Here is a 22360-nt window from a genome sequence, read left to right as displayed (position 1 = left end):
GGATTAGACTAGATAGTTTCTGATGCCCCTTCAGCATTAGATGTAGAATCTCCTATGATCCTATGGGTCTCTTTTGTCCTTTAGGAGACTTACAAATCTGATTCCTCAAAGATTGTGATTTGCAGACCTATTATCATCATTAGAACCATTTCCAATGTGGATAATGCCTCTAAAGGAGGCAGACAGCAATTCATTCATATCTTCTCATCCTGTGTAATTCTGGTCTGCCTTCCCATAAATCTACTGTACTGATGATCTTCCTCTGACTTTCTTAACATTGTGTAGATAGCAAGGAAGCAGATGGGATATCCTTCTGCTACATAACCAACCCAATTCCCTTTGTTATGTTATCCTCTCTCTCTCTCTCTCTCTCTCTCTCTCTCTCTCTCTCTCTCTCTCTCCCTCTCTCTCTCTCTCTCTCTCTGTCATACAACTATACAACATTTTGTTGGTAATGTATTATAGCATTCACATCTACCATGCACTTCTCCATTACTCTGTGATTGACAAACAACTTTTATTCTTTAAAGACTGTAGTATTTCATGACTTGAAACATCAGTAGGGGAAAAAATGGTATTAAAAGGATGGCCTTTGTTTTTAGGGAGAAGCTTAGAGTTATTAAGTGCACTATGCAATTTCCCAAAAGCAATCCAGTCCACCAAGATATATATCCTGATGAACCAGCTCTATAGGTTCTCCAGACAAAGAAAGCATGCCATGGTCTGAAGTGGAGGCATTATTCATCCACTTGGTTACCTATGTAGATGATTACCAAACTCCTTTGTAAGACTATGAATCTTATTAAGAGGCTGTTCAGTGTCCTAAGCTTGATATAGTCAAATATCATTAACAAGGGGCAACCATAATGACTCAATGGATAGAATGCCAGGCCTGGAGTCCGAAGGGCCTGGGTTCTTATCTGACCTCAAGACACTCAAGATTCAAGTGACCCTGGGCAAGTCACTTAATCCTGTTTGCTTAGCCTGGTGATGGCAAACCTATGACACACATGTCAGCACTGACACACGTAGTCATTTTTGATGACACACAGCCACATACAGAGAAGTATGGGGCCACATGCTGAGGATGAAACATTTGCTGTAGTGTAGTGTAGACACTCTATGCAGTATAGATGACAATTCTACCTATATTAATTTACCAATTTTGGTTTATTAAATAGTTATATATTAAAATTATACATTTGTTATTTAAACTACAAATATCATGAAATTATAGTTGTTTTTTTTTCTCAAAGTGGCACACCACCTGAGTTATGCTCAGTTTTTTTGGTGAATTTTAACACACCAAGTTCAAAAGGTTGCCCATCACTGGCCTAGCCCTTGCCCTTCTGTCTTAGAGTTGTTACTGAGACAGAAGGTAAAGGGGTTTTAAATGTCATTAACAATAAAAGCATCTAGAGGGCTCCACATAGGAAATCTCTCTTCCATCTAAATTCTTCACTGGGCATCCTCCATGGTTTTAATAAACATCTTAGGCAAGTATATGTCTCCCCTTTTTATGTCTCACTTTGTACTAATAACCACAGTATCATGGATCAAAGCTACCTCTGTTGCTACATCTTTCAAGGACTTCTGTATGATTTTTGACAAATACATGAGACATCTTTTTGCGAGAGCCCTTAAGGTGATATTTTGATCTGCCAAATCAAAGCAACCAATAATCATTTCTAAAGTAGCTACTTTGTGCCAAGTGCATTATGCTAGGCACTAGTTTATAGTCAACAAATATGAGCGACTGGATGATCTTATATTCTCTTTAGTTTTCAGTCAAATAGTGAAACCTTTGTAAAGAAATGAGTCGCTATAGAGTGTTGTATGTGAACCCTTTCCATTCTCAGACTTTCAAGGATGCTTTTCTTGTATGTTTATAGTCTTAAAAAGGTTTCTGGAGAGAATCAAGTATATGGGTCAGTAGTAATTAATGTTCTTTTGGTTGACTTTCTTTTTTTTTCCAACTAATGGGGTTCGAGATTTTTCCCAGCCATTTTGTGTCTTCCCCCATTTCAGATACCATCAAAGTTATGTCACCTCTGTTTATAGTTGGTCTGGTCTAACCACTCCTTCCACCTTTTGTTTTATTTTATGGAATTTCTATTTCCACATATAGCACTTTAGAGACTATAATGTTATGTGGTAGTTTTACTGTTAATTAAAGGAGAAAATAATTTGTTAGACAATAAAACCTTCTCAGAGAAACAAATTAGATGCAAAAAAAAATAGATGTAAACAAACCTAGAAGCCTAGTGTTTGATGAGCCCAAAGACCACAGAAAATGGGGTAAAGACTCACTGCTATTTGACAAAACTGCTGAGAAAACAATCTGGGAGCAATTCCGTTTAGACCAACAGCTCACACCATATACTAAGGTAAGCTCAAGGGCTTAGATATAAAAAGTCATATCAAAAATAAATGAGAGAAGCAAGGAAGAAATTATCTATCAAGGCTATGTATAGAAGGAAAATTCATGAACAAGTGAGGGATAGAGAGGATTATAGTAGATAAAATGGGCATTTTAATTACATAAAATCAAACTAATACAATTAAAATTAGAAGGAAAAGTAGGGAAAATCTGTGTATCAAATTTCTCTGAAAAAAGGTCTTCTTTTCAAGATATATAAGAAATTGATTTAAAAGGATAAGAATAAAAAACAATTCCTCAATTGATAAATGGTCAAAGGATATGAACAATTTTCAAAGTAATAAATCCACACCATCTCTTAAGAGTCATGGGGCATGGGGGGAGGGGGGGGGAGAGGCAGCTGGGTAGCTCAGTGGATTGAGAGCCAGGCCTAGAGACGGGAGGTCCTAGGTTCAAATCTGGCCTCAGACACTTCCCAGCAATGTGACCCTGGGCAAGTCACTTAACCCCCATTGCCTACCCTTACCACTCTTCTGTCTTGGAGCCAATACACAATATTGACTCCAAGATGGAAGGTAAGGGTTTAAAAAAAAGAGTCATGAGAAAAAATTCTCCAAATCACCAGTAATTACAGAAATTCAAATTAAAGCACCTCTGAGATATTTACATCAGATTGACAAAGGTAACACATGCAGTAAAATGACATATTGGAAGAGGAAGGAAAAAACCAGGCACTTAAGTGGACTGTTGGCAGAGCTATGAATAGGTTTAGCCATGCTGAAAAGCAATTTGTAACAATGCCCAAAAGTTACTAGACTATATATATCTTTTGACTGAGAAATACCAATAGTAGGCCCAAGATGTCAAAAAGGAAAAAGATCCATTTGTACAAAATATTTTAGAAACTCTTCTTCTAATAGCAATGAACTGGAAACTGGGGAAGGTAGGGAGAGAGAGGCATCCATCAACTGAGGAATGACTGAATAAATTATGACTTATGAATCTAATTAGTATTATAGTGACTTGTAAGAACTGACATAAAGTGAAATAAGCAGTCAGGAAAATAATTTATATAATAACAATATTGTAAAAATGAACAGCTTTGGGGCAGCTAGGTGACTAAGTGGATAGAGAGCCAGGACTAGAGACAGAAAGTCCTGGGTTCAAATTTAGCATCAGACACTTTCTAGCTGTGTGACCCTGGGCAAGTCACAACTCTCATTGCCTAACCCTTACTGCTTTTCTGCCTTAGAACAAATACATAGTATTGATTCTAAAATGGAAGGTAACAGTTTTTTTTTTTATTTCATTTAGTATGCAGGTACACACCTCTCATCCCTGCTACTAGGGGAGGTTGAGACTAATAGATTGCTTGAGTTTAGTCCTAAGCTATAGTGCAGCTAAGGCCAGTCCAGTACAAATATAATGAGCCTCCAGGAAGAGGGGCTACCAGGCAGTCTAAGGAGAGGAAAGCTGGCCTAGATCAAAAAAAACTAGCAGGTTAAAATTTCTGTACCAAGTTTAATTGGGATTAGGCTTTAAATAGCTGCTGCATTTCCAGCCTGGGTGAGTTAAGGAGACCCAGTCTCAATAGCAATAACAAAAAAGATAATACAGCTTTTTCTACTTCCATTGACCTTTACTCAAATGATATCCACCACATTTTTTCCTCAAATTCCTAGATTTCCTCCTAGGAGTGTATCTTTTAAATACACAATGCTGCTCTGCCCTCTCTTTAAACTCCCTTTTCCCTTTTGAATAATGTATACTCTTGCAAAGCCGTATTCCAAGTATAAGTCCCATCCTGCCAAGTCTTAGTGATACTTATGTTGTTCCATTTTCCTCCTTATACGATGAGCTCTTGTTTCTTCTTCCTATTTTACATTCTTTGTGTATTGTATATAGACACCTGAAGTCATAGCTTTTATTACTGATTCCCTTCTTAGATATGTTTTCTTGTGAGTTTCTAGGCATCTCTACCACCACTTTTCTTCTAACATGGTATTTACTTCCTACAGTATTTAGCGTGGTAGATATATGTAGGCAGTTTCCTCCCTTCCCCTTCCTTTCTATTATAAAGAATTTTTATATGATTTGCAATTTGCAAAAAATGTTTAAGAAATTTTTTACCAGTCCCTGTTACATGTACTTCATTCCTGGCCATGAGCTTGTCATTCCAATATGGCAAACTATGGTCCAGAAATCAAGTTCCAATCTAGAAATCAGCACCCTGACCACAGTCTCACAGAGACTATGGGATCAAAGAAAAGTAGAGAAAAATGAGTATGGTTCTTGGACTTGAAAATGAAACCTTTGAGGAAAGCTTAAGGGAACTGGGTTATTTTGCAGAAGGATAAGGAATAATTTAATATTGAGCCACAACTTCTAAACAAAGTTATAATAAATTCCAATGTCTTCTCTTCCATGAAACTTTGTTTTTCTGATCTTTTTACCCAGAAATTAACCCTTTTTCTTCTGACTTACTAGAGTATTCCTAACTTGTTCCAAAAACAACCACCAACACAACAACTAACATATTTGTCAAGCACTTTATCTACATTTCCATCTGATCCTCAAAACAATCCTTTCAAATAGGAACTATTGTTCCATTTTTATAGATAAGGAAATTGAAGCTTAGATTTAGTGGCTTAGATTTAGGGTCACACACCAATAAATGTTTTGGGGACAGGATTTAAAAGCCACATCTTCATGATTCCAAGTTCAACACTCTACTATGCCATGATGTAATTATGGTTGTTACATAAAAATGAATGGCGCATTTATTAAATGCTTACTATATGCAAAGCATTGTGCTACATATGGAGATACAAATAGAAAAGTAAGACAGTCCCTGTTCTCAAGGAATTCACATTCTAATGGGAGACATAACACTTAGGGAAGGATTCAACAGCAATTCAGTTGGAAAAATCTCATGGTCCTTAAGGTTCAGCAACAAGGCAGCTGATGATGACTTTTCTTTAGTGTCATTTCCATTGATAAAAGCATATCAATTTCTGATGTTAAACTATTTGGCAGTGTAAGCGTCAAGGACTTTGGTGAAGAAAACATTCTTTTCTGGCTTTTTAGTAACTGTGGCTAAATCTGTTGGAGAACAAGTTGCCAGTCTGCATCTCTACCAGGCTTGTTTCCCAAAATAATGGCTTCAGTGACAGGACAAGCATAGCTATTCCAAAGGCTCTTTGATTTGGGTCTTTTGCTATCTCCATTAGAGTTGGAGGGGAAATGGTGATCAGCATGGTGGTAATAGGAGATTGACTTGCCTGGCACTTGCTGCCACTTTTATTTCCCTCAGGATGCCTTCTGCTTCCACGAGGCTGGCTTGCCTACCTTCTGAATGGCAGTTAGTCGGCAACTGGTGAGGATAAGTAGCCCCTTCTCCACAGGAGTTACTTCCCCGGATGATGGCAATGAGGGGTGGGCTAGAAGCAGAACCTATACTGTGGGGGATACTACCTCTTCCAGGGCTCCTGTGCTTATCTACTCATTAGTGAATGAATGAGCCAAATGACCCTCTAGGGTAGATTTTTGTCCTAGGATTCTTTGATTCACTTAGGTTACATAGAACTAAACTAAATGCTAGACATTTCCTTTTTTTTTTTTCTTTCTTTCTCTTCTGATCTCAGTTAATATGTTGCTCTGACAGGTGTTACAGAAAATGTAGTAGAAAACCAGGAATTAGACCCAGTGGAAGAGAAATTGCGCTCACAAATGGAGGAGGAAAAAAAGAGGTACAACTTAATTCTTTTTTTTTAATTTTTAAAAATATTTTATTTAGACATCAAGTGATAACATTTGTACAACCCAGGAGAAGTGCTTATCAGCTCTTGGGGGGGGGGAGGGAAGAGGGGAGAGAAAGAAAATGAATCATGTAAACATGGAAAAGTATTTTAAAATAAAAAAATTTTTAATATATTTTGTTTTCCCAAGTACACATAACAATTTTCAGCATGTTTTCTGAAATTATAGGATCCAAATTGTCTCCTTCCCTCTCTTATCTCCACCCTCCCCCCACAAAGACAGTAAAAAATTTGATCTGTGTCATATATGTATGATCATGCAAAACATATTTTCAAATTGATCATTGTTGTGACTCATAAAATCTAAACCCCAAACTAAAAACACAAATAAACTGAAGTGAAAAATTGTATCCTTTTATCTGCATCTGTCCCCAACAGTTCTTGCTCTGGAGGAAGATACATGCATTCTTTGTCAAAAATCCTTCAGAGTTACCCTGGATCAGCATGGTGCTAATAGGAGATTGACATTGCTGAGAAGAGCCAAGTCTTTCACAGTTGATCGTCATACATTATTGCTGTTTCTGCATAATTACTTAATTCTTACTAATCCTTCTACACATTGCCAAGAAGTATAAAAATGGCATATAGCATATACACAAAAACATTCATGCACTGTAAAGAAACTACCAGAGACAGCGTCAGAAGGTTTCTATGTCTTTTCCTATGTCTCGACCATTAGGTCTATGTAAGTGATCTTGGGATCAAGAGATTTTGACAATGATCCCCCATAACCCTTGTATTTTCTAGTACCTCTCTGTAGTAATGAGTCATGAGAATATACTTTCAGTCAGTTGTTTAGGACACAGAAGTTACATTATCAGGGAGTAAAGAATCTCAAGGTAGCCAATTACAGATTTATGGCATATTCCTAAGAAGCCAAATTTCTGTATTAAAACTGTACAAATAGCTTAGCACTCAAGACTGGCTCCCTGGTTCCAATCTGTTTCATATCTGAATTGAATAGACAACTTGCCAGTTAGCCTCCTTGTCCTAGAAGAAGAGAAAGTCCTCTATGGCTGTGTTCTAGGTTTAATCCCTGGATTCAGAATGTAGTTGTATTCTCCAACAGTCCCTGATAACCACCAATACCTATGTTCCTCCCTGTATCCTCTATCTAGAACTTCTACAGATTCATCTATTTGCTCTCCTGGAATATTTAGCCCAGCTCAGTGCTCAGGAATTATTTATTTCCCCCTAGCTCTTAACTCAATATTTTTTTATCTCCTCTCCTTCATCATTTCTTTTTCTTACTTTTTCTTCTCAGGCTATTCTTATCTCCTCAGTTTCTTCTCCCCCTATTATATCCTCCCTTTGATCACTTTTCCTGCCTCCAAGCCATCTTGACTCACAACATATCCAACCCAGGACTATCCCATCTTTTGTTAACTAGCTTCTGGTTTATTTATATGCAATATTAGCATCCCTGAAGCCCACATTTGCATTAACATAGATAACCAGGAAAAAGAAAATGGGGCAGGGGAACAATTACAGTATATACTCATGGGAGCAGCTAGGTGGCTCAGGGATAGACAGCCAGGTCTAGAGATAGATTATGGGTTCAAATCTAGCCTCAGACACTTCCTAGCTGGATGACCCTGGACAAGTCGCTTAACCCCCATTACCTAGCCCTTACCGCTCTTCTGCCTTAGAACCAACATTGATTCTAAGATGAAGAGTAAGGGTTTTTAAACTATATATATGTGTGTGTCTGTGTATGTGTGTGTGTGTGTGTGTGTATAATTGGTGAAGAGATTATTCATCTTACACACACATACACACACACACACACACACACACACACACACACACACACCCAAGAAGCTTTTATGGCACTAAAATACCTCACATAGATTCTCTAACATGTTTTCAAGCCAGTTTCTTCTGATGTCTATATTTGTTCTGCCATTCTGAATGGCTCAGAATTTTTTGTGAGCTCCCAGACCATCAGACATCAAAGAAAAGACCTAGCTTCTACAGAAACTCTTCCAATGGCATGAAGAGCACCTCCGCTTTTGAAGCACCAAGCTGGATTGGCAGCTGCCCCTGAGATCTGACAGGTGGACTGAACATTGACATAGGTCCCTTAGGTGGTAACTTCTGATGCATCCATCAATAACGATTTCTCTTCATTTCACCATAGCTACAAAAATATGTTTACTCGTCTGAAAGGCCTGAAGGTTGAAATCGAGCACCTGCAGCTGCTAATGGAGAAAGCCAAAGTGAAACTGAAAAAGGAGTTTGAAGTTTGGTGGATAGAGGAAGCAGCGAATCTGCAGGTACCTGGTGGATATCTCCCTTTGCCCCTCTGTGCCCCTGAGCCTCTCTTGTCAGAAAAATGTCAGGGCAGCACTGGGAGGAGAAGCATCTGTCAGCAATGGCTTTTGGTCTCACTTCAGGGGGTGAAGGCATAGAAAATGGCCCTTCCTGGGAAAAGAACAAACCTAGAGGGGTGTCCTACCCCTTGGGAGCTCCTAGTTCTCAAAGCCTGGTGGAAGGCTATGTCAGAGGGGATGGTCTCTGCCTCCTAAAATGATGATGAGTGCAGAAAGTTAACACTGAATCACTAGACTGTCTCAGTGACTAACAAGTACTTTATACCCAGGAGAGTCAAAAGTACAAAAATGGAAGATCACCAGATCATTCTTTCTATTTGATATTTGCTAGGATGATCATTAAGAACGAATTAAACTGTTAAGATAGTATTAGCACTGGAAATAATAAGAATATGGATATGCATTTGCATAAGTATATAAATATAGATGTGTACACATTTATGAACCTATATTAATATGTGTGTGTCTATGTATACCTACTCATAATGTGTGAGTTTCTACATATCTCATTTTTTTTGGATGTGTTACCATGAAATCAGTGAATTTCACAGAAGCAAAGTCTTGTAGCTAGAGAATGGCAGCTACAGTGCCAGATTTAGAACCAGGAAGACCTAAGTTCGAATCTGATCTCTTCCTACTAGCATCTGCATATTCCCTGTGTGATGTGAGGCAAATGGCTTCACCCTATTTGCTTCAGTTTCCTTGTCTGCAAAATGAACTGAAGAAGGAAATGGCAAATCATTTTTGTGAAGAAAACCCCAAAGTAGAGTCACAAAGAGTCAGACACAACTGAGATGACTAAAGAACAACAAAAGCTAGAGAATACATATATTACTCAATCTTTTTATTTTACAAAATAGCAAAATGACCCAAAGAGATGAGGTGATTTGCCCAAAGACAGTCACCGGTAGAGCCAAGACCAGAACCCCTGTCTCAAAAGCCAAGTCTAATGATGCATCAAAAACTAGGCATACAGGGGAGTAGCTGGGTAGCTCAGTGGATTGAGAGCAAGGCCTAGAGATGGGAGGTCCTAGGTTCAAACCTGGCCTCAAACACTTCCCAGCTGTGTGACCCTGGGCAAGTCACTTAACCCCCATTGCCTAGACTTTATCACTCTTCTGCCTTGGAGCCAATACACAGTATTGACTCCAAGACAGAAGGTAAGGGTTTAAAAAAAAAACTAGGCATACTAACTTCCTACCAAAGTTGCCTGAGAGTCAGGGGAAAGACTTGAACTCAGGTCTTCCTAACTCCAGGGAAACAAACCCTGGAACAAGTCCTCCTAGGAGATTGTGCTCTACCATTTATCAAAGACCAGATGAAGTCCTCAGACACAAGTTTGACTCGATCATCACAGAGGTCCCTTTCCAGTGGGGTCCTGTGAACCTTGTAGCAGGGAGGCAAACTACTTGGTATGTGGGAATCATCTTTCAGTGCTCAGCCTTGACATACGGTCTGAAGCTCTAAAGTTAATAGGCAGCCCTAGACAGCCTCAGCCGCTGATAGATTTGGGACTCCTAAAACCAGAATAGAGCTCTAAAAATGTCTGTACCCAAAATAAAAGACTCTGTGTGGAGAACTATGTCGGTACCCCAGGGAATATACATCTTTGTTATGTTAGTATTTGAGGGGGAAGGAGAGATGAGGAAAACTTGTCATCTATATAGCACTTTTAAGTTTCTTTTTTTCACATTTGTTTTCTTATTTAATTCTCAAAACAATCCTGTGAAATTGGTGGGATATATTAGTCCCATTTGATAGAGAAGGGGATTAAGGACTGGAGAGGTAAAGTAAATGCCCAAGAATAAAAATCTAATCAATTCTTGAGCTGGGGCTGGAAACATTATTAATAAAAACTGATATTTCTACAGTGTTTTAAAGTTATTGAATCACTTTATCTATATTACTTTGAGTCTCACAACTTCTCTGACCTACATAATATATGTATTATGATGCTCATTTTACAGATGAGGAAATCAAGGCTCAGAGAACTTAAGCGATTGTCCATTGTTAGTAAAAACTAGGTATTTCACTAGAAGTTAAGCACTCTGGGGCAGCTAGGTAGCTCACTGGATTGAGAGCCAGTTCTAGAGGTCCTGGGTTCAAATCTGACCTCAGATACTTCCTAGCTATGTGACCTTGGGCAAGTCATTTAACTCCAATTGCCTAGGCCTTGCTGCTCTTTTGCCTTGGAAATAATACTTAGTACCAATTCTAAGACAAAAGGTAAGGTTTTTAAAAAAAATTAAGTTCTCTATCCTCTATGACACTCTGCCTAATGGTTCCTGATACATTCAATACTCTACTAGAATGGAAGGAAAAGGCAATACCTTCCCCTTAACACATCTGTCAGCTCTTGGCAAATGTCTTTGTCCCATACTTTCCATGTGAATTTCTAGCACCAAATCTCAAAAAAAAATTACAATTAAAACAACAAATTAAACTATTAATAACTTGATTACAACAAATATCGGAAAATGATGGGAAAACAAGGCCATGCAAAAGGAATGCTAGGGCAGTCCAAACAGAGACTAAAAAGTAATACAGGAGAACTGTCTAAAAAGTAGCGAATTCACTAGAAAATTTCCACCACTACTAGAGCATTCCACCATTCTGCTAAGAGACAATCCATTTAGACATTCAGGGCCAAAAAGAATTCTCAAGGAAACACAAAGGCTCTGCAGAAAAGACATATTCTTTGTAAATAGCATTTGGATTTCTCCTAATTGTGGTACAGTCTGAGTAGAGAGAGAAAGAAAAGAGATGAGAAGAGCTTTCTGCGGCATTCGTGGTTGAATCAGCTCTTTAGATGTTGCAAAGGGTATGCTGTAGAAGAGGATGATGCTTTAGGCCACACAGCTGTGGTAAAATGGAATGAGGTTCTGGCATTCAGAAATTTGATCTGTAATCTGTCTCTTGCTAACTAGGTGTCCATTTAACTTCTTTCAGTCTCAGTTTCCTCATCTGTAAAATGAGCAAAATAATGAAAGGTTAGTCAGAGAAGAGAAAGTTGGATGTGTCCATCAAGATGTAAAAAGGCAACCAAGAGGTGTCGAGGTTGCAACTAAAAGACTGAGATTGACATTTTCACGAAGCATAGATGGTAAGGATCGCAGAATAGATTACAAACCAGAAACCAACTATATAGTGTCTACAGAAAGAGCCCTTGAAACTGAAAGATACACACAGAGTTAATTTAAGGGAGTGGTACAAAAATCTACTGTGCTTCAGTTAAAGTTTAAAAAAAAAAAAAAAAAAAAGGAAATGATAGCACTCATGATCTCAGGAAAAGCAACAGCCCTGATTTTAAAAGATGAACAGGATGGGGCAGCTGGGTAGCACAGTGGCTAATCAGGGCCTGGAGTTAGGAATACTCATCTTGCTGAGTTCCAATCTGACCTCAGACATTTACTAGCTGTGTGACCCTGGGCAAATCACTTCATCCTCTTGGCCTCTGATTCCCCATCTATAAAATGAGCTGGAGAAAAGAAATGACAAACCATTCCACTATCCTTTCCAAGAAAACTCCAAATGGGGTCACAAAGAGTAGGATACAACTTAAAATCACTCAATAACAACAAACAGGGAAACTATTTTGCTGAAAGGTTTGGTACAATGAATAATATCAGTACCAAAAATGCATCAAATAGCAAGGCACCTAAATTTTTAAGGGAAAAGTTAAATGAGTTACCTTATTACTATTAATAATAATAATAGTGGTTTGTGGCATTTATGTAGCCTCTATTATGTGCCTGCCACTGTACTAAGCACTTTATAAATATTATATCATTTGATCCTCACAAAAATCCTAGGAGGCTGGTGTCATTAACAGGAGAGAACCTCAATTTATCCTCTTTTAGACCCAGGTGAATTGAGTCAATGAATAAACAAAAAATAAATGGATCTGAATATAATTTATAATAGCCATTCAGAGAATATTAAGTGAAAAAAGAAAGGAATATACCTATTCTCAGCTATGCATGGCATCTTTACAAAAATTTATCATTTCTAGGGCATAAAAACCTACCCAAATCCATAAGAACAGAAATATTAAAAGCTCATTTTAGCAATCATAAAGCAAACATGTATGGAGAGTAGGATCAATATTGCAGGGATCTGCATCAACCATATATTGTTTATATTTCCATCCCAGCTAAGTGACCAATATCTATGCTTGAAGTTCAGACTAGCCTCCCACCAGGAAGAAGTAAAGGAGATCTAGGATCATTTCTGCATTTTCAGACTATCAAGGATGTGAAAGATATAGTGGGAAAAGCACTGACTCTTTAGTATAAGAACCTGAGTTCAAATCCTACCATTGACATTTACTATCTGTGTGACTTTGGATATACCAAAACTTACCTTGGCCTCAGTTTCCATCTCTTTAAAAAGATAGAGTTAACTTGGGAACCAAGATGGTGGAATAGCAGGAAGAAGTTTAGCCAAGCTCTCTCCCATAACTTTTCCACCAAGATCTAGAAAACGAACCATCCTGACTATAAAATCCAAGGAAAAGTTACAGGTGCCTACTGTCAGGAACTGGCATCATCCAGTTCCTGGTCACAGATTTGAGGTGAATTGAGAAGAGGACTGGCACAGGCTATATAGTGAACAAAGAGCAACTTCAGAAGAAAATAGCATCCACACAGCTTTGACTACAGAAACTGAACAGGGATCTCAGTTCCAGTTTCCAACCCAGTCTGAAGCCGGCAGTAGAATAACTAGGGTTGAAAACTCAAAGGAGAAACTCATAGTTCTATCACTGAACCTGCAGAGTTTTTTAGCTGGCTTATAGTGGCTGAACTTGGAAGCAGTCTACTCAAACTCCAACCAACCACAGGCAAGCCCACAGATGTGCTGCTCAAACCCAAACTTATGTCAGGAACTCCCAAACTCCCAATAAAGCACCAGGCCTGGAGCTGGAAAATCCTGTTCAAATCTGGCCTTAGCCATTTTCTAGCTAAATTACCCTGGGCAAGTCACTTAACCCCCATTTGCCTAGACCTTCACTTTCTGTCATAGAGTTGTTACTAAGACAGTAAGGGTTTAAAAAGTGGGGAGGAGTAACAAAGCTCAGAGTAGGAAGACAGCAGCCAAAGGTTTTCCTAGATCAAATTATGCTGGGAGCACTAGAAGTTGTCAGGTTCCTAGCCCAAGCTATTCTGGAGATTCTGGAATAACACAACACTTAATGCCCCAAGAAAGCAGCAGCATGAGAAACACAAGAACCAGATATTTCCTCCAGAAGTCAGAATGTATGCCAGAAAAATGAGAAAATAAAAAAGTAATCTTATCAAAAAACTATTTTGATATAAACATGGAAGAAGAGAATGACTCCAAAAAGAAAACCTTAAAGAAAAGCATAGGTATGGCACAAATGTAATTAGAATTCATAGACAAAACTCCATAAGAGGCTTTAAAGGGTTAAAAATTATTTTCTGAATGAAAGCACTAGAGAAAAAATGGAAAAGAAATAACTATGAATGGAAAAATTTGAAGAAAGAATTTAGCAGCTTAAACATGAGGTATAAAACTTTATAAAACAATAAACTCCCTAAAAATTAGAATGGATCGAATTAGAAGATAATGACATCATGAGGCAACAAGAAATATTTAAAAACAAAGTCAGGAAGCAGAAAAAGAAAAGAAAATGTTAGGTATCTCAGAGAAAAAAACAACTCATGTGAAAGAGATTGAGGAGAGATGACTTAATTATCAATTGATTATCTAAAAACAATTATAAAAAAAAGAGCCTAGATATCATTTTCAAGAAATCTTAAAACAGCCTAAATCTTTCAGAACAAAAGAACAAAGAAGAAATAGAAAAAATCTACAAATTACCTCCTGGAAGAAACCCCCAAATGAAAGCTTTCTAGGAACAAGATAGCAAAAATTCAGAGGTCTCTGGTCAAAGAAAAAAGAGAAACATTACAAGTAGTCAGAAAGCAAGAATTAAAATATTAAAGAACTATGGTCAGTATCACACAAGATTTATCATCCATGTTATAGGATAATGGGGGCACAGTCCTCCTCTGATGGTGTGAGGAGCTGAAGCTGAGTGAGTGTGGGAATCCCTAGGGGTAGCACTAATTTGTGGTGGTGAGCACTAAGGACCCCATAGGAATATTTGTGAAGAAACTAATACCCCAGCTAAAATATAACAGTGACCCAGGAGAAGTGGTCAAGTGAAGAGGCTGTGGTTTAGATCACACAGCTCTTATGACTGCTTATCCTGGCCCCAAAATATGGATAAATGCTGGTTGACTGAGATTTAACTTTGGCTGGAATAATCCCTCCTTCTTCAACTGCCCAAGGATATGATTGTTAATCCTTAAGGTAAAGAATGACATTCACCTAAGTGAGTTTAAGATTAAATAGTAACAGGGGCAGCTGGGTAGTTCAGTGGATTGAGAGTCAGGCCTAGAGATGGGAGGTCCTAGGTTCAAATCTGGCCTCAGACACTTCCCAGCTGTGTGACCCTGGGCAAGTCACTTGACCCCCATTGCCCACCCTTACCACTCTTCCACCTATGAGCCAATACACAGCAGTTAAGGAAAGGAAGAAAGAAAGAAAGAGAGAAAGAGAGAGAGAAAGAGAGAGAGAGAGAGAGGGAGGGAGGGAGGGAGGGAGGAAGGAAAGAAGGAAGGAAGGAAGGAAGCAAGGAAGGAAGCAAGGAAGGAAGCAAGGAAGGAAGAAGATTAAATGGTAACAAATTTAGGGGAAGAGAACAGGGAATTGAAGGAGAGAGGGGTAAAGGAAATCCTTGGCTTAAGCTATAGATGACCAGATGCTATGAGAATTGAAGGTAATGAGGGTTCAAATTAGACAGTTGTGGCTTTGCCTGCCAGAGTCAACCTGGCCAAGCCAGGTTGCTTTAACCCGAATCAGGTTTGATGGTGATTGATATTGCTTCTTCTTGATGAGTAATTAGTCAGGATATACAGTATGGAGTCACACAGCATTTGAGAGTATGGTAGTGACCAGAGCTGGTTGCTGGTATGCTAAGTTGAATTGGCCTACCCAAATCCCAAACAAGACCTCCCACCAAAATCCCTTCTCAAAACTGAGACCCCATTTGGTCCAAAATCATACTATTTATAGTCTTCCCAGCAACTGACTTTTGCCCTTGCTGGCTCATGGCAAGCTCAATTGATTCTAAGTTCCAAACTGCTAACTGTCAATCATTCTGTTTTTATATTGCAATACCAAATAACATTATACCCAACACTATAAAAGAAAGGAGAACTTAGAATACAATATTCTGGAAACCAAATGCTATAGACTTACTATCAAAAATAATTTGTCCAGCAAAATTGAATATAATCCCATAGGAGAAAAATGGACCTTTAATAAAATTGAAACATTCCAAGCATTCTTGATGAAAAGACCAGAGATGAATAGAAACTTTGAAATACAAACATAGGAGTCAAGAGAAACATAAAAAGGTAAAGATGAACAATCAATCATAAAGGACTAAACAAGAATAAATTGTTTATATTCCAATATTGGGAGATAATACATGAAGTCCCTCAGAACTCTTATCTTCATCAATGATCACAGGGAGTTTAATTGACTAATGTTAAATATCCTTTCCAGTTTTGTGTCATTTACAAATATAATGATCATGCCATCCAACAGAGGAATCTTCTGGACCCTAGATTAGACTCTTACCAAAAAGGAGTATCTGGTAGCTGGAATATAAATGATATGAACTTTGCAGGCAAGTGACCATTCCATCTTAAAGTTTGTGATCTAGAAAAGAAAAGTTGAAAATACTCTGATATATACCTTACAGTATCCATTGTTTGCTCTTTAGAGGTAATTCTATCTTGGAGGGCAGATTATATAAAGGATTACAGGGAAAGATAAGTATGAACCCCAAAATTAAAATTCTAAGAGAAAAGTCAGCCAAGGAAGCATCAAAAAATAAAAAATAATTTATTGAGCATTTGTTATCTATCAAACATTTATTATTTAAGCATTTAATTATTAAGCACTTACAGCCATTGTAGTAAGCATTGGGGGTATAAATATAAAAACAAGATGATCCTTGTACTCATGGAACTTATATTTTCTTAGGATGGAAAATTTTCAAGAATTAAATTTTGAGGGAACAGCTGGGTAACTCAGTGGATTAAGAGCCAGGGCTAGAGATGGAAGGTCCTGGGTTCAAATCCGAACTCAGATACTTCCCAGCTGTGTGACCTTGAGCAATTCACGTAACCCCCCTTGCCGAGCCCTTACCACTCTTATGTCTTAGAACCAATACACAGTACTGATTCTAAGGCAGAAGGTAAGGATTTTAAAAAAAAGAATTAAATTTTGAAAACAAGAGAAACAATTCAATTGAAGAAAGGAAAGAATAGTAATCTTTCACAACTAAGGTTAGGGAGGAAATTCTTAAACAAGGGCTACTAGATAGCATAAAAATAAAATAATTTCAGCTGCATGAAATTAAATAGCTTTTAAAAATAAAATCAATGCAGCTAAGATAAGAAAGAAACAAGTCAAATGGAAAATACACATACATCAATATCTGATAAATCTGATATCCAAGATATATAGGAAACTGACACAAACTAAGATAAAGAACCATTCTCCAGTAGAAAAGTAAAGGATAATAAAAACTGGAAATTTTTTTTGCTAACAACATGAAAATTATTTCAAATCAATCATAATGATAAAACACAAGTTAAAACAACTCTTAAGATTTCAACTCATCCCAACAACTTACCAAAGATGAAAAAAGACAGAACAAGGCCATTTTGGAAAGGCTGCAGGAAGGCAGATACACTAATGACTAGAGCAGAGTTGTAGGTCTGTCTAGCATTTTGGAAAGCAACTTGAAATTATTCAAGAAAATCACTAAACTTTTCATACCCTTTGACACTTAGATCACACTTCTGGGCATATATATACTCCAGGGAGGTCAAAGACAGAAAGAGGTGACATATGTACCAAAATATCATAGCATTTTCTTAGATAGCAAATAACTGTAAACAAATAGTCATTCATATGACGAATATAAAGAATTCAGAGAAATATGAGAAGACTTTATGAAGAGATACACACTGAAATAAGCAAAACGTGGGAAATAATATATAGAATAACTATAATAATGTAGACTAAAAAGATATGCCAATGAAGTCAAATGCTGTGTAGTGATCAATTCCTGTCCTGAGAACAGATAAAGACAGAGACCTTCTTCCTTTCCTTGGAAAGGAAATGGGCACTCGGGCAGAATGTTGCATACACTATCAGTGTCAACCTTGTCATTACAGGTTAACAAAGGATTTTAATCTATTAAAATATGGAACTATAAGAAGAGTGCCAAAAGTGTTAAAGCTCAGCATGGGTTAATGCCCTTGAAGAAAACCAAGGGCAACTAAAATAGGGTCTTATAGCTTTCCTGACATAAGAAAAGGTTTCTCAGAAAAATAATACTCTTGCTTGGGTTTGATAGGATGATGATGATGAATTCAGGAAGAAGAAAGAGCTAATTCTTATTTAACTTGTTATCTCTGCGAAGAAGAATCTCTGAACTGTAAAGGATAGAACAGAGATGATAATAGAAAGTTGATGCCCAAGAGAAGTCAGTAATGAGCAAGAGAACACCAATCTGCCTTCTGAAGTTCAGGTTATCTACTCCAAATCAACTGATGCAGGATATTGAAAGAACTACTGCATATGAATGCTGAGCTATTCAGCAATTACAGAAAGATTGTTGAGAATGGGAAAGGTGACATGATGGGAAAGGAATAGATGCTGTCCTGATTCTTTGAAAAGGGAAGAGAATGGGATCTGGAGGCTTATAGAACAGTGTTTTTTACTTAGATTCCCAGAATATGTTATTAAAGAAATGGTTAGATCATTTAGGAAAGAAAGTAGTGGTTACAAAGAGCTAGCAAAGTTTCATCCAGAACAGGTAATGCCAGACTAACTTAATTTCTTTTCTTTTTTTTTTTTTTTGATCATGGACACTGCTAGAGATATAGTTTACCTCAATATTAGCAAAGCATTTGATAAAATCTTTCACCATATTATTTTGGACAAAATATAGATATGATGGAAAATTAGATGGCTTAAAAGCTAGTTGAAAGGTTAGATCCAAAGAGTAGCCATTAATGGATTTTTTTAACCTTTACCATCTGTTTTAGAATCAATACTAAGTATTGATTAGTTCCAAGACAGAAGAGTAGTAAGAGCTAGGCAAACAGGATTAAGTGACTTGCCCAGGGTCACACAGCTAGGAAGGGTCTGGGGTCAGATTCCAGGACCTCTCATCTCCAGGCCTGGCTCTCTATCTGCTGAGCCATCTAGCTGCCCCTGCCACTAAAGGTTTGAAGTCAGCTAGGCAAGAGTACTACAGTAGAGTATCCCTAAGGACCTGCAACTAGAACTGTTATCAGTGACTCACATGGATGGCATATGCTCATCATATTTGTAAAGGGCACAAAACTATGCATGAAAAGGGCATGAAACTAACATGCTGAGCAACAGAAGTAAGATCCAAAAAGATCCTGAAAGGCCAGAACACTGAGCTTAATCTAAACCAACAAAACAAGTAGCCATTAATATGAAGTTTGACATACAAATTCAAAAAAATCAGCACAAGACTGAGAAGGCATGGCTAGACAATAGTTCACCTGAAAAGACTGAGGGTTCTAGTGGACTACAAATTTAATAAGAGTCAATAGAGGGGGCAGCTGGGTAGCTCAGTGGAGTGAGAGTCAGGCCTAGAGACAGGAGGTCCTAGGTTCAAACCCGGCCTCAGCCACTTCCCAGCTGTGTGACCCTGGGCAAGTCACTTGACCCTCATTGCCCACCCTTACCACTCTTCCACCTATAAGACAATACACCAAAATTAAGGGTTAAAAAAAAGGAATTTAAAAAAAAAGAGTCAATAGTATGTAATCTGAAAGCCAAAAAAGCTAGTGGAATGTTATCCTATATTAAGTGATATAGTATCAAGGACTAAGATGTATCAGTTCTGCTATACCCTGCCCTGATCAGATTATATCTGGAATACTGTGTTTAATGCTTAGGCACAGCATTTTAGGAAGAAATGATAGCCTGGAGAGTATGCAGAGAAGGGTGACCAGAACAGGAGAAGAGAAGGAGAAAGGAGAGAAAAACATGAGAAAACAGTATTAGAGCATTTGAAAAAAATCAGTCCCAGAAAGCAAAAGTGGGAGCAATGGGGAAAAAATTCCTAACACTAACTGTCCAAAAGTGGAATAAGCTGCCACAGAAAGCAGTGGGCTACCTGTCAAAAGAGATCTTCAAGCAAAGACAGAAAGGGCATGTGATAGAGGGGTTTCTTTTTCACCTACAGGTTAGACTAAATGGCTTTGTAGGTCCCTTACAGCTCTAAAATGCTGTGATTCCATAATGTCTGCCCTCCCACTCCCTATAGTTCTTGAAAACCAGATGATATAAATGTATGCAGGCCATTTCACAAACCTGAAAGTGCTATAAAATCTGAGTAGCAGTAGTAGTCATCAGAATAAGGGCCATTATACTTCTAAGAGATTTCACACAGACACACTTTAGGTTCTGAGATTCTATGAAAATTCTTCTTGGGCCAACAGAAAAAATCCTTGCCAGAAAATTCTCCCCAGACGCCAGAATCTCATCAACAACCATCGCAGTCGCAGTCACATCTCTCCAATAAAAGGTAAGTGGAAGGTCTCCCAAAGTTGTCAGGATATCCAGCAAAAGTACTTGGCTTCTCTCATTTACTGAAGTTTTGCTGCACTTAGATTCTCTTAAGAGATTGGGCTTTGCCACAAGGATCAGAGAAAACAAATTACTTTTTATTTTTAATAAAGAGTAGAAAATCTAGACCAAAGGTTTTAAGAATCTTTATTTGTTTTTGTGTGTCCCGAACCGCTTTTGGCAGTCTAGTGAAGCCTATAGACCCCCTTATCACAATAATGTTTTTAAGTTCATAAAATGAAATGCATAAGAAAACAATTATACTGAAATATAGTTATTACAAAAATATTTTTTTAAATCATGAACCTCAAGTTAAGAAGTCCTGCTCTAGACTTAACACTTTAAATATTCCTCTGAAGTGGTGGGGATTTGGGGTTTATTTTTCAAACAGAGGGGCTGGTACTATGGGGTCAGTCTTCTATGTGATCTGAGGGTGTTATGCAACTATGAAGCTTCCAATAGCTGTTGAGTGGTAGCAGAGCAGCACTCTAACTTCTCTCTTTTCCTGGCAAATGCCAAAAATGGATGATGGAGGTGTTGCATAAGATACACCCATGCCCAAAAAAAAACCCTAGGAAGGTGTGGCTTGGTGTTAGATGGCTAAAAAGTGGTTGGATGCAGCCTGGCCAGGTACCTCAATGGGCAGCTAAAAATACACTCCTTGTCCTTAGCAAGGTTTTCATTAAAACTTTGGCAGGTTCTCATAATATCAGAATAGAATAGAGATGTCTTCTTTTCCCAAGGATCCCAGAAGGGACTGCAGAATATAAACAGAGCTTTGTTTCCCATAGCCCAAACTCTGTAAACTAGGTCTAGAGGCTGACCATTTCCTTTCTTTGCTCTAGTCATATTGTCAGTGGCTCGAGGGTCCTTGATTTGCAGACCCATCTAAGCATTGGTGTGGTGCCTTATAACTAATCCACAGCTGTTGCCATCTTTCTTAACCATCATATTGGTACAACAAAAGCTATCCTGAGCGAGGTCCTAAAAGGCTTAGCCTGAAGTCTCAAGTGTCAGGAGTTATATGTTGCAAATATAGGGAAAAGGGCCTGAGATGTCTCATTGAAAATGAGAAATATAAATTATTTAAAATAATTAGCATTGACCTTACCCAGTAGCCATTTCCCTAGACCTTTCAAATAAAAGAAGCAGCTAAAAACATGCAGTAGATAGTACACTGAACTTGAAGTTAGGAAGATCTGAGCTCTAATCTAGTCTCAGATATTTACTAGCTATGTGACCCTGGGCAAGTCATTTAAATCTCCTTAACTATAATGTGGGGATAATAATAGCACCTACCTTACAAGATTGTTGTGAGGATAAAAATATTTTTAAATGCTTTGCAAATTTTAAATTACTAAATGAATGCTAGCTATTATCAATAAGAAATAAAAAGGCATTTCTTCTTCCCACCATGTTGGCAATGAGTGCCTCTTAGCATTCTGGCTGGTAATTCTAGCCTGAATTCCTCATGCTGTACTTGCCTCAATCCCAACAGTATCGAATAATCTAACCCACCTAGGAAGGCAGAATTTTCCCCCGTCATCACTCTAAGTCCCATTTTTAACATGAGCATGTTCTTCTACTATTAGATCATCCTGCCCAACTTCTAGGAAGCCCATCAATCACGGATGGGCACACTTTTTTGCTTCAGCCTGTAATATTCAATATTGCCTTCCATTTCCCACACTGATAAAAAAGAAGAGACAAAAGAGAAAGAAATATAAATGGATGGATAGTTGGTACCTCTACCTCATCTAAAATATGACTGAAAGTTTAGGGGGAACAGCTAGATTGGTTCAGTGGATTGAGAGCCAAGCCTAGAGACAGGAGGTCCTAGGTTCAAATCTGCCTCAAATACTTCCTTACTGTTTAACTCTGGGCAAGTCACTTAACCCCCATTGCCTAGCCCTTACCACTCTTCTATCTTGGAACCAATACAGAATATTGATTCTAAGGCTGAGGGAGGAAGGGAGGGAGGGGAAGGTGAAGGGAGAGAGGGAGGAAGGAAGGAAGGAAGGAAGGAAGGAAGGAAGGAAGGAAGGAAGGAAGGAAGGAAGGAAGGAAGGAAGGAAGAGGCAGGATGTAGAATATTATATGCAAGAAATAAC

The 22360-nt window shown here is 38.1% G+C and overlaps 1 protein-coding gene across 1 annotated transcript in view; it reads left to right on the top strand.

The window, feature by feature from the left end:
- KIF6 (kinesin family member 6) overlaps window positions 1-22360 on the top strand; it is a 540790-nt gene that overhangs the window by 479477 nt on the left and 38953 nt on the right. Inside the window, exons 17-19 of the mRNA XM_044675300.1 lie at window positions 6045-6129; window positions 8339-8474; window positions 20123-20208. Of these exons, the coding sequence (XP_044531235.1) occupies window positions 6045-6129; window positions 8339-8474; window positions 20123-20208 (307 nt within the window). The remainder of the gene's footprint in view (window positions 1-6044; window positions 6130-8338; window positions 8475-20122; window positions 20209-22360) is intronic.

This window comes from Gracilinanus agilis, chromosome 4, assembly GCF_016433145.1.
Source record: "Gracilinanus agilis isolate LMUSP501 chromosome 4, AgileGrace, whole genome shotgun sequence".
NCBI lineage: Eukaryota > Metazoa > Chordata > Mammalia > Didelphimorphia > Didelphidae > Gracilinanus > Gracilinanus agilis.
This window is presented reverse-complemented; position numbering and strand designations above follow the sequence as displayed.